This window comes from Serinus canaria, chromosome 3 (assembly GCF_022539315.1).
Source record: "Serinus canaria isolate serCan28SL12 chromosome 3, serCan2020, whole genome shotgun sequence".
Taxonomy (NCBI): Eukaryota; Metazoa; Chordata; class Aves; order Passeriformes; family Fringillidae; genus Serinus; species Serinus canaria.
Window position 1 is genome coordinate 32,653,702 of NC_066316.1, and position 13,100 is coordinate 32,666,801.

The following is a 13,100-nucleotide window of genomic DNA, read 5'->3' on the forward strand; positions in this document are numbered from 1 at the left end:
TTCTATTGCAATTCGGTGTGAATTAAGCACTGGGTAATTGCCTAGCTCTCATCAGCTTCCCAGTGTGCATGGTCAGTAGTTCATTTCAAGAACCCCATTAATGAACCCGTCAGATTTCCAGGCCTGTTTGCACATATAAATGTGCAGCTAGATGCTCAAATGCCCAGGGCATGCATGCAGAGCAGCAGTATTATCATATGGAAATAGGTTTGTTGTACTTTTTAAGGGCATATTAATAGAACTCTAAAGCTGCTAAAGCAGAAGCTAAAGCCACAGGCAGTAAAATTCATTCCTCATGACATTCCTTATGAACTGATATATGCATTCAGCAACAAAACATCTTTTTCAGACCTGGGAGAAGTGATATTTAATGTAGCGTTCAACCACTTTGTTGAAAAAAAAAAATCAAGATTTTACATCACAGTTGTAGTGCTGCATGTTCTGGAGGAAAAAATAGTCACTTGGTTATCCTTGTTATCAAATGCATTGTCTCACCCTTTCTGAAGGCATCTCAAAAAACTGTCATTTTCCCTCTTTGCATCCCTGTTCCTAAAAATAATGCTTTCTTCCATGTAAAATTTCACTACTTCTTTGAATCCATTTGAGTGATGACAACATACACTCTAGCTTTATTTTCTTTACAATGTGACTCATGCTCTTACTTTATCTTATCTGGAGTAAATACTTTATTGTTCCACTAAGTGACAGAGGATTTCTACTACCATAAGTGGGAGAGGCACATAGTTTGTGTTTTAATATGTCCCTATATATATGTTACATAGCTAGGGTTTTGTTCCTATTTTACTTTTATTTTTCCTTTTTATCAGTTTTAAGTGGAATGCTGCATTCTTTTATGATGTAAAATAGGGAATGTTAGGCACTAGATTACAAAAAGCCTTTTAAAAATCGCCGCTTTACATTTTTCATTTTATATCTCCAACTGCTTTAAAAGTGTTCCTCTTATTCATCAGTTACTAACCTCCTTATCCCTTGCATCTACTTTCTAAGGCATTCCATTAAATTATAAGGTGGCAATGATACTGGGGTTTTTTCAATGTTTCCTCATATAAATACTTTGTAATTTATAATGGAAATCATTTGTAGAAATCTTACGTTAACCTGCATCCACTTTGCATTTTATTAGTCATCCAGGCATGAAATTGCTAAACATTATACACTAGATAGATGTCATTAGGTGCCTCTCTACTTACTAAAGTTACTTAAATGGGAACAGATTTAAGTCAATACACAATTGTTTTTTCTCTCCAGTGGGGCAAGAAAGAACCTAACACTTAATTAAATTCCTTTGTCATGTCTATACTGCAGAGGGAAGTAAGAGATCTCTGCAGTTCTGCATCCCCAAGCAATTCTGAAACCTCCACCCAACATATACAGCACCACACAGAGAGAGTAATCCAGGTCCCAAATATGCTGCAGCTGCATTAGCTACAGATTGTGGGAATGGCCCTGAGACTTGCAGCAGGGCCACCCCAAGCTTCTCAGCAGTGCAACCTGCAAGTAAAACTCAGTTTTTCCACCTGAAGAAGAGTGGAAAAGATCTGCTTTGGAAAAGATCTAGACTACTGCTGCCCAGAAACGAGAAGGCAGAGAGGAGAAGCGGGAACAAGGGAATTAAGAGCAGAGGAGGATGAGTAGCTGTGACAGCTGGTCCTGAAGGACGGGTCAGACTCCATGGCAGCAGCTGTTTCTGGGGCTAGGAAGAGCTCCTCAAAGTAGTAATGTTTAACATCTAAGACCTTGTCAGAGTCCCTGTAGCCTGACAAGCTAGAAGCCTTGCTCTCTCTGCTTGCTGTCCATAGCTCTGGCACAGGTAAGTAACAGGGACACGAATGCCTTGCAGGGTTTAGCAGCCTGCTGCTCTAGGCTGCTGCTTACTTGGTTTAAGCTTGTTTGGCTTCCTTTAACAGCAGTACTTTGGTTGGCACCTAACTGGGCATGGGCATCCCTTCCTAGTGCTTCAGGGCACAATTTTGTTCTGTTAAGGCTGTGCACCTCTGCCAGGGCTATCTATGCCTGTTTCAACAACCAAAGCCATGGTTTGCCTTGAAAATTGTGTGGTGTTTGAACTCACATCTGCTTGGGTAGTCAGCTATCAGGTAGTTTGTTCAGTGATAACAAGATGACTCTCTTGAATGTGCACATAATAGCACAACCAACAGGTTTTCACACTTTCAATATAACACATAATCTTGTTACCAACTCTGCTTTATAGGCTTTTCCTTCTTATTTTCTGGGATGGGCTAATAGTCTCACATCCTAGCCAAGATTGTGTAACACCCTTGTGTGTAGGCATGGGTAGAGAAATTTGGAAAGAGCATTCTGTCTTCTCCCACAGAGGCCTGAAGTCACTTCTGAGAGAAGTACCTGGGTCTGACCCTGCTGTTGTCTTCTCTCCTATCCCTTGCAGTGCTTAGACTACATGGCAACAAAGAAGGGGGCTGGGAAGCAGAAATAAGATTGCCATTCTATATAAATCAGCAAATCAGGCTTGAGGAGGGCTGGGACAGGTTTTTTGAGCTTATGCTGTCAATTTAACCAGCCCACCTTTTAGGTTAATGGTGTCTGATGTAAGGCAATCTCCAGGACAGTATGTCTGGCTGTAAGCACAAACTCACCAGCACTCCCTGAAGAGACTTCAGATGTAAATGCCATCAGCTAGATCTTAGGAAATGAGCCCATGGGTTGTTTTGCAGGAGTCAGAAAGGAGACTTTTACTTCCAGATTCAAAAGGAAAACATTGAAATCTTGATGCAGTCCTATGCTTAAAGCTTTTTATGTTTATAGAAAATTGCCTCTTATAGTATTGATGGCAAATTGCCCTTAGATTGCAAAAGCTGCTCAGAGAATGCAGCTGTATTTTTGAAACCGTGTTTTGACAGATTGTCATGCTTCTCACAAAAGTTTGATTTTAGCTGAAATATGCATAGTAAATGTGTGTACTTTATTATAAGGAAAAAGACCAAAATTGCTTTGCAAGTACTACTATGCTTTGCAATTGCCTCATATCAGATAAAACTGGTGTCATTAGAAATGAAAGCTTTTTGTACTGTGGCATTTATCTTCATTGTAGTATTTGCAGGTTTTTCTGTAACTGGCAATTGGCAAAGCCACAAATTCTGAGTAAACATAGCTTCTCCAGATGGTAAATACTCTGCTTTAAAGTTTCCTGCTGTAAGGACAAGAAATATCAAAAGGCAGGGTGTGTGGATGATGGTCTCACACTTGGTTCTGGACATAACAAAGTGCCAGAGGCAAAGTCAATCCAAAACCTGAGATGCCTGATTCACAGCAGCAGCATGACAAGGACTGTGACCTTCACAGAGGGTGGGGGGTGGTTTTAATGGACATTGGGTAGAAATAAATAACAAAGTTCATAGTTTCAGAGTGAAAAATATTCAATGTGTGTTTATGGAGGTCTGAACTCTCACCAAGATCCAAGTCCTGTCTTACTTGAAAGTCATGCAACATGGTCAAATCATATTCTGTGAAATCTGGGGTTTGAGGGCTTTTCTAGAAGAAAAAAAATTCTGTGCTTACTTCTCAATCCCTACAACATCATTTTTACTTTGGAAAGTGCATTTGGAAACACTACAGAGAGACAACTTGGGTCATTCTATTTGTCACTTCCTGATTGCTTTGATTTCCCATAAGGAATGCTCATATTTTCAATGTAAATGTTTGCTCCAGTCAGCAGCCTATAGTTTGACTACAAAAGCTCATTTAGGATTGAAACTTGGTGCCCTATGACATTTTACATTTTCAAGGAAGTTTTTTAACCAAATGTTGATGTTGTCCAGTGAAGAAATTAATTTTTACCTATCCAGTGTTTTGTTTGTACTACTATTTAATAAAACTCTTCAGGTTAAAGAAGTCTGGTTTAAAAAAAATCCTGTTTTCTGATAAAGAGTAAACAACTATACATTTTTTCTATACCTTATCATTATTTGCTGGTTGGAACTCAGGGTATTCTGTGTGATTGGTGGCTATGTATTTACACTCCTCCATTATATTTTCATTTACAAAAGGTGGGGCAGGGGGGAGCATGGAAATACTTTACTGATTACCTCAGTTAGGCAAAGTTTTGACCTTATGAAACCAGAATGTGGTTGTTTAGAGGAATGATCTGACTATTGGGGAAGTCCAATGTCTAAAAACTGGAGATCTTTATGTGCTGCTATGTGATCTTGGACAAGTACCTTTAGTGTGGATCCTCGGTGGCATTTAGGTACACATATCAACTGAATTAATATCCTCAGATTTTTAGAGATCTGTGGCCCAGGTTTTCTACAAATCAGGCTTCAGTCACTAAAACAGCAATAGCAGTCCTCTGTTTCTTTACTGGCATGCAATGAAGGAGGTTTTCTTACAGTTCCAAGATGTTCTGATGCTGCCGTGATCAAAGCTGTGCAAGTATTTTAGAATGCTTATTTTGCTTTGATGTGCAATACATAACCAAACTGGTTTTGAAGACACAAAAATGTCTGTTTAGTTCCATATGTGTCTTAGATTATGCATGGCTATTCTGGGATTCTCTTTAGACTATACTATAGCCTTCTCACATTGCAAGAGCACTTAAAGAGCATTTTCTGGCAGCCCAATAAATAATAGAATTAACATTTGTCAGCTGTGGTTTATTCCAGCCTTAGCATGAATTATAACGTAGCACTCTTTTGGTTTGGTTTCAAGTTTGATTTTAGAAGAGTGAGGTAGATGCGTTGAAGGTTGATTTCTTGATGTACTTGTTTTCCTGAGAAAGAAGGTAAAAGTTTTGCACTTTTGTTGTATTTTAAATGAAAAGGGGAAAAAATGAAAGGAGATCTGTGTTGGTTTTCTTTGTTCATATAGTTATGGTTTTTAAGAATCTTTGCATTACTTGCATACTAGTTTTGCTCCAGTACTGATGAAGATGTTGATCCTGCCTGCATTCAGTAGCTTTTAATTTTCACAGTTCTTATCAGTAGTGGAGGGTCCAGACAGCCACCACTGAATGAGGGATGATGAAAAGAGAAAAGGTAGAAAAAGTGATCTTCTTTAAGATTTTACAAGCCAATATATTCTCAGTGACAACAGGTCCTAACAGAAGAAACTGATTCATTCTATGATGAAACTACAGGTTTGATAAGAAAAAGTAGCTGAACAAAATCAATTTCTTCAAGTCTTTATGTATGACTTCAGACCAGAGAATATTCTGATAAGGAATTCTTCACCATATTATATCAATAAGAGATTTTAGTGGGCTGGGTTCCAGCTGATGTGGTTAGGGTCTGAGCAGCATCATTGTCTCATCACTGCCAGGTGATGCAGTATGGATGCCTCATCCTGCTTTGGCCATGAGGATTAAAGAGCTGGCAGATCACAGAAAGCAATGTTTTCTGTGTAGAATCTATGCAAAGCAGGGTATTGGTAGCAGCATTTGACAGGGACTGTCATCAAACCTGTCATGATTCAATACTCAACAGTGATTCAGAAGTATATAAAAAAAACTTTGCTGATGCAGCACAGCAATGCTACAGATTAGTCAAATATAACTAGTGACAAAAACAAGACAATCCTCAGAAAAATGCAATGAATATGATTTGGGGCTGGAGGAAAAGAGGAAGGAGGAATGGTTTAACCAGTGAGAAGCTTAGGAGTTTCTCTGTTTAGGTTAAACAAGCTTCAGAGATATCCTAATTGCAGTACCTAAGCACCTTCACAGGAAAAAAGTATGGAATACTGAAAGACTCTCTATTTTAGCAGAGAGATGCAAACCAGTGGCTGGAAGCTGAAGCTAGGAAGAGTCAAAGTAGACATTAGATACAAATTTTAAAAGTGATTTTAAAGACCCAATGAAACACTGTACTGGAAGTATGAGTGCATCTTTCCTCACCTGATGTCTTTAATCTGGATGTGAATGTTGGCTTTGGAAGGCACATTTCGGCCAAAACATGGTCTGTCTTCAGTACAGAGCCAAGAGTGATAACTTTAGGAGGGAAGAAATGATAGCTCAGATTTCAACATAGATTGCAGAAGGCTGGTAAGAAATCTGGCTGTGTGCTTGAATTTTGCAAGAAGTCCCTAGCAGTGCACCTACAGTGCTGCAGATTAAACCTTGCCTCACTGCAAACTTCCTTGCATTCTTCTGTGTAGACACATGGAAGGAGGTAAGGGTGAAAAAGAAAAGGAATATCTGAGTTGAGGAGTAACTTTAAAATAAAAGAAGGGAGCTCAGACTTGAAGCTTTGTGCAGAAAATGGGAGTAGTTTATTGAAGTTGGAAGCAAGATGATTCTAATGGTATTACTTACAAGCACTATAGGGAGATATTATCAGAGACCAAAGAAAAGGCATTTGCAGTAGGCAAGGGAGAGAATGAGAGCTGTGGTGCTTAATCCAAGGGAAAGAAAATCTTTGAAATGTTGCGAAAAAGGAAAGGGTAAAGTCTCTACTTCTGAAAAACCAAGCAGCATAGCATGCAAGTGACAAACTCGTTTTCCTTTCATTCAAAAAAAAAAAAAAAAAAAAAGAGCTACATTCTGCTTCCACTTCCAAACTTAAAACGCCATAAATGACCCAGTCAGGAGTCACTGAGACTGAAGCTTCATTTTATCACCCTAGTTTTTATTCAGCATCACTGCAGACGTCATCTGTGGCGTTTGAATTCTACAGAAGTGACTGGAGATTGGTCTGATTTTACCTTTTGTTTGAATAATCATCACAGTAGGAGGATTTTAAAAACAGGGTCCGAATCCCTGTTGAGGTTTTTAATACCCCCTATTCTGAGGTCACTGGATTTAGGATTTCTGCTTGGGTCTATCTCATACATTTTTACAGATATTCCAAAGCCTGTAATAGCCCACACACAGGTTATATTAATTTCCAGTGCCTAAATCCCTTAAGTGCTTTGGGGATTTCCCTGCTAATCCTCTTTTTAATGCAGGGGTAGGTTTGAACCTTTGGGATTTATTCTTTGTGTTGGTTGTTTTCCAACCAAAGAAACTTTCAAGGGTAACAACAGCAAGTGCTAAATGCATAAAGACATATAAAGTTTATCTGCTGTTTATATTAACACAGCAATCTGCCAGTCTTTTTTTGGCACAAGAAGGAAAAGAAAGTGTAACTATTATTAGTAATTACAGTACTTATAGTAATTTTAAACACTTACTATTATTAAATTTATGCAAAATATTAAATCCTGACTGAACATCAAATCCTTTCCTTTCCAAGGGCAAAGTAACTGTATTAATATTAATGAAGCCATAAAATACAAGTTAACTGACAGCATTTCTGCAGTTGCTTACTGCAACTGTATTTTGTTACTGAAAATTTATCATATTTTTCATGTCTGAAAGTAAAAAATGAAAAAAACTATCACCAACTGCTCTTTGTTGTAAGTGACATGCCTTTTCTTTATGATGCATGCTTTGCCATAAAAAGGGAGTGCTTAATGCATTTCTCTTGGGAGATGCCTATTTATTCTGACAAACCGATCAGCCTCCAGGGTGTTTCTTTGCCACAGAACTGATTCTACATCTCATCCATTATCTAATAGGATGTGAAAAGAGTATCCTGTCTCACAAAAAAAAATCAGGCTTTGTTTCATTGCAAGGATGTGGCAGGCCCACTCACAGACTTACTTGCAGGATATACAGTTGTTAGTGAAAGGCCCAGCTATACACTCATGAATGTTTCCAATAGGCCTGTGGGGAAAACATTGGTAACGTTGGTACTGAGGATCATTTATTTCAAAGACAAGGATAAAATACGGCCTCTATAATGAGAAAATGCATTTCACGTCTTAAATAGTACTGCAGGAGCTTATGAATTTTATTATTGTAATAAACACCAATGCCATATAAACTAGCCAGCCAGAATGTCTCTGCAAAATATATGCCCTGGTTATTTTTCTTCTCTTTCTTTATTATTTCTCCCTTTACAATGTTTATGAAAGGTTTAAAATTGTGCTTGCATGGGAAAAGAGAGATTGGAGTAAGGAAAGCAAGCTGAGGCATTGTGTGATAAGGCAGTGACAAGGCAAGTGTATACAAAAACACTATCAGACAAATGTCAGTCAGATGTGCTCATAAGGAAATTAGGTCACAAAGGAAAAAGAGAGTAGGACACACAGCAGGAAATTCAATTAAACCCAGGCATAACCTTAAATGTTAAGGAATAACAACTCTTTAAGACCTTAGGTACCCAGATGGAAATCCTGTACATGTTTGAGCAGAGCTAACACAAGTGAATTTTTTTCCCAGTAATGCCCCACAAATCACTGTTGTATTTAAGTGATGCTCTATTACAACAATGCAGCCTCCCATACAACACACCCCACAAAAAAGTGCCTCCATTGTGAAGCTGCTTGCTAACAACCATGAGTGAATTAACAAATCAGTGTTGGTTGAAGTAAAACAAAACATTTTAGATCATTGACGAAATAGAGGGAGAAGTGACACAAAAGCAAACAAGTGTTTAGGTTTGATATCTCTGAAAATTAGAACACTCACTCTACTCCACTGCTCCAAATTTCCCTGCCTTTCTAAATAGCAGGATCAATCCTTTTGGACTTGCACTATGCTTCTTTTCATAAAGGGCAGTTTCTTTAGCATGACAATAAAATGTGATTTCCAGTGCTTCTTGGAAAAGTCAAAATACAGCTTGAAAGAGTTCAAAATGAAAATACAAAAGCTGGAATTACTGGCAGACAAATGTTCTAGTGTCATGTCCTCCTGATATCCTTCATTCATTATATGTGAATGCAGGTCTATATCTAAAAATCAAGTGTGTTTTTTAAGCCTTGCTTATAATGCCAGTCAGAGTGGCTTACCACTGAGAGATCTTTCAGAGTCTGGAGTTGTATCAAGACAGCATAGCTTTAAAACAGCATAAGAGACAACCCTTCTACATTATTGACTTTTCCCTTTACCTGCAAGGACAAAGAATTTAATGCAGCTTTGATGGGTCAAAGATTCGACACATGTCAAGTCAGATATCTTCATTTTATAGTTTAGAAAAGGCATCAAACCTGATACATATGAACCACTTTAGGTGGCAGAGGCAGTCAGACTGAGCTAGGGAGAATTGTTTCACTTATCTGCAAAAAACATTGCTTTCAATGAAGTCTTATGTAAAGAAAAACATTATTTAAGGAAGATAAAACCAGAACAACTGCTAAAAATGCAATAAAGGTCTAGAGGTAGATCCCTAAACCCTGCATTAAGTATCCTATCATTGTGTTCTTTCTATGATTTTTTAAAGCCATCCTATAAAGGTCTATGGCAAGGATATAATTTCCTAGAAAATGGTATTTCATATGGCCTTTTATAAAGTGGTCATCCCCTAGCAAAGTCAGCAATAGTTTTCTATAGAGAAAGCATTTGATTCAGAACTATGAATAGACTATTTCCATTAGCAAATACTATACAGCAGAACAGCTTTTTTCAGCTATCACCCTTCTTCTATGAATAGATTTCACAGGAGGAAAAGCACACCCATAAACGATCTAGTATGACTTTATGTCCCTAAATGAACCATGTCGCAAAATCTCATTTTTTAATAATGGCATTTACGTTACTTCACTGATGAAATGTATAATAATAACAGCAAAATTGTTGTGTTAATGATCAGAGTGTATAACAATATGCACAATTAGGAGGATTATGGGAATTTAATGGGAAGAGAAGGGCAAGGGATCATCTATTGTATGACTCTTCCTGATTGTAACCTGCTGTCTATGTCCCTAATGTGTTTTTATGACTGGCATGCTTTGGTTTGTTTTCCAGTCCGTGTTCTGCCGTGAATGTAAAGAAGAATTCCATGAAGGGGAATGCAACTCTCTCCTCAGCCCACCAGGAGCCATGGCCCAGAAGGTATGGATCTCACAACTCCTGATCGTTATCCCTGGCCCAGCCAGAGTGACATTTGTCAAATGGGTCCTAATTATAATCCTAAGTAAAAGCAATTATGTTGATGCTGAATTGCTCCAGCCATCGGAGTTGCCGAATTGGCTTTGCGGTGGATTGCAGTCGCTTTGATTGATAGAGTAGCCGAGTTCTGTCAGGAACACACAGGGCTCTGCCATCAGCTGATAAAGAAAAGGCCTTCCCAGTGGGCTTCTAGGGTTGTCTCTATTCAGTGTGAACACTTTTGAAAGGCTTTGTATAGTCTTTCTGCCTTTCAGCTTATTTTCAATGCACCAGTCAGGAAATCATGTGGGATTGGGCCAAATAACAGGGCTTTGATACAGCCTGTGCAGCCTATTGGTAATTTATGTTTTAGCTTAGAGAAATAAAAAAATAGATTGTCTAGGCTGCAAGCTGTTGGGTGATAATTATTCTAGGTTGCTCTATAATTTTGTAGCTATTGTAGCATAGACCTGGAGAGGAAATAGTTTTTTCTCTCCTGGCATTTCTCTTTGTTTGAGATTCAAGTTTTCCTTGAAATAAATAAACCATGTAAACCACAGTCTGTCCAACTTAAAAAAAAAAGAAAGAAAAGAAAAAAAAGAGGGAGAGAGAGAGTGAAAGAACAGAAAACATACCCCCTAAATATCACAGCTTGATGCCCAAGCTGCACTCCTAGGAAGCAGAAAACTGGTATTCAGTTATCTGGCAGATTTGATGCTAAGAAGAAACTCAAACTCTAAGCCTCCACACAGTCCAATGTGGCAGATAAAGGTTTGTGGGCAGGTGCTGATGAGGGCTTGCATCCAGCCAGCTCTCAGGGAGGTGTGCCAAGCTCCTGTAAATGCCTGCAGGCAGGCTCTGTCTGAGGCTGGATTTTGGGGACTCACTGAACACAGACTGACAAGGAGCTGAAATTCTACTGGGCGTTTTTGCCATGTGCTACTTGGAGATGGTTCATATGCCATACTTTGCAGATCTTGCACTAGGTCATGACCTGTGTAAAGATTCTTCTCTTTAACCTTTCTTAGTGAAGCTCTTCTAATTTATAAGAAGAATTAGCTCTAATTGAGAGAGAACAAAACAGCCTGTATCCTCCTAGTCAGTCAGGGTCTCTACCTGTGTTGACCTGTAGCATGTGTATTGTATCAGACTCAAAATCCATCTGCTTTCCCAGCCTCCACTGATTTGTGATGTACATGTGGTATTTTATATTTAGTAGCTATCAGCAATTTTTTTCCATGAATTTGTGCAACCCATTTTTAAAGCCATATGTATATATAATAAGGAGATTTGCAGCTTAGCTGCCCTCTATGAAGAACAGTTTAATTTTATTTGCAATAGCCTTAGAGCAGTCTTCTGGTTCCCATTCCCATTTACATAAAAAACAAAGCAATTTCAACAGAGACATTGAGAGATGCTTAAAGATTCAACAGCCTAGTAAAGCAGGAGACCAAGGCTCAATATCTTACCTGAATTAAACTGAGCTATAACTTGAATACATCTCAACATGAAGAGAGCTCTATATTCATTAAGTTACTTATGCTTAGAGTTTTGCCTCGAGTACTGAAAGTTGTCATGGCATGTAAAAAGTGATTTCAACAATGTTGGCTCTGTGAAAGCTAGAGTTTATGTAATTTTTATTTCTGAGGCAGAGATAAAGGTATGCCAGGAAGAATCAGAATACCATAGGAAGAAGTCATTTATTTTAAATATTTGAATATTGCCGTTGCTTTTCCTTATAACAATGGGAGCACTTCACCCATCTGATTCAATCTCACAGCACATGAATTGCACCCAATCAGACCGGTTAACTTAGCAATGTTGACTGCTATTGCAGTTCTAGTATCATGTGAATGTTCTTGCTGTTCCTGAAAAATGTCCTGTACTCTCAAGGACATTTTATATCTATATATAATATCCAGAATAGCTAGATGATGGTACCAGAATAACTCATGCACCTATACGAATCAAGTCCCCTGCACAGACAAGACCACAGACTAGGCAGGATTCATTGAGACTCCAGTCTCAGGGGAAGTTAATAGGCTTAGGTCCGCCTCCTCTTCCCCGAAGAAACCGAGAGCGGCACTAATGAAACATCTCCACGCGGCGGTGCTGTGCCACTGAAGAAATGTTTTCCCTCATTTCCCTAGCCGGGTGAGCAAACCCAGCGGTAGCAGGAGCCGGGCGAGGCGGGGCTGCTGCGATGCGCTCCCCCCGCCCCGCATCCCCGCAGAGCCGCCCTGCGCTCCGGGCTCCCTGCCGGGCACACACACCAGCCGGGGCATGGATGGAGAGCAGCGCCCGTGGGACAGTTCCCGTCTCTCTCCCTGAAATCGGTGTGAACATTTATCCACCGGGGCCTTCAGGCTGTCTGTTCCACTTGGCATCACCTGCCAGGTGCGTAGGTCTGTGTGTCAGACCTGACTTGCTGTGATTGTAGTGCTTGGTGAGGCAGTGAGAAGGTTTGTGTGATTTTGTCCACGGTCTGTTTCAAGGTAGGAATAATACACTTCCAGGAATAATATCTCTCCAGTTCATGCAATTTGACTCCTGTCTGGATCCTTTCCGTGTCATTTATTTTATCAAGATATCTTATTTCCACAACTTCTGCCAGTCAAATTTAAGGATCAAACAAACACAATGCCCATAAACTGTTCCTCTCCAGAAGAGGTGCAGGATACACAATCAGTTTCAGGGAAATAGTTCCAATAAGAAGAATGCAGGGTTTGCTTTAGCCTCTAGTAGCTGCAGTAGTGAAAGGACCTTCTCTTGCCTTCACATTTCTGCAAATGCCTGCAGCTCTCTGATGTTCAACAATACAAAACACTGTGGACAGGCTCAGGCCTAAGCCAGCGTGACAGAGGTGAGCATGGTGGAGCACGAGGAGTATGGCAGAGGTGGAACAAAAGCCAAGAAGGAGAGTTGTTGCAGAGGAATTGGGTGGACCAGTAGTGGATGGCAGCATGGAGATCAGGAAGAGCTCTCCTAAGGGGTGTCAGGGCACTGCAAGAGCTCTGCCCTTCCTGGGGACTTTCCATGTGTCAGGGCAGGGCCTGGGGACAGGGATGAGCCACAATGGTGGAAGGTGGCTCCACAGGTGGCCTATGATGGTACCCTCAGAGCCTGACACCAGTTTGGGAAGACTTGGAGAAAAAGAGCCCTCAGAAGCAGAGACAGAGCCTGATATAGAGGAATT

The 13,100-nt window shown here is 39.7% G+C and overlaps 1 protein-coding gene across 2 annotated transcripts in view; it reads left to right on the forward strand.

Moving 5' to 3' along the window:
• Positions 1–13,100, forward strand: part of PRKN (parkin RBR E3 ubiquitin protein ligase) — a 678,491-nt gene that overhangs the window by 652,587 nt on the left and 12,804 nt on the right. For both annotated transcript variants that reach the window (XM_030235709.2, XM_018915631.2), the window contains exon 10: positions 9,782–9,868. In XM_030235709.2, the coding sequence (XP_030091569.1) occupies positions 9,782–9,868 (87 nt within the window). The remainder of the gene's footprint in view (positions 1–9,781; positions 9,869–13,100) is intronic.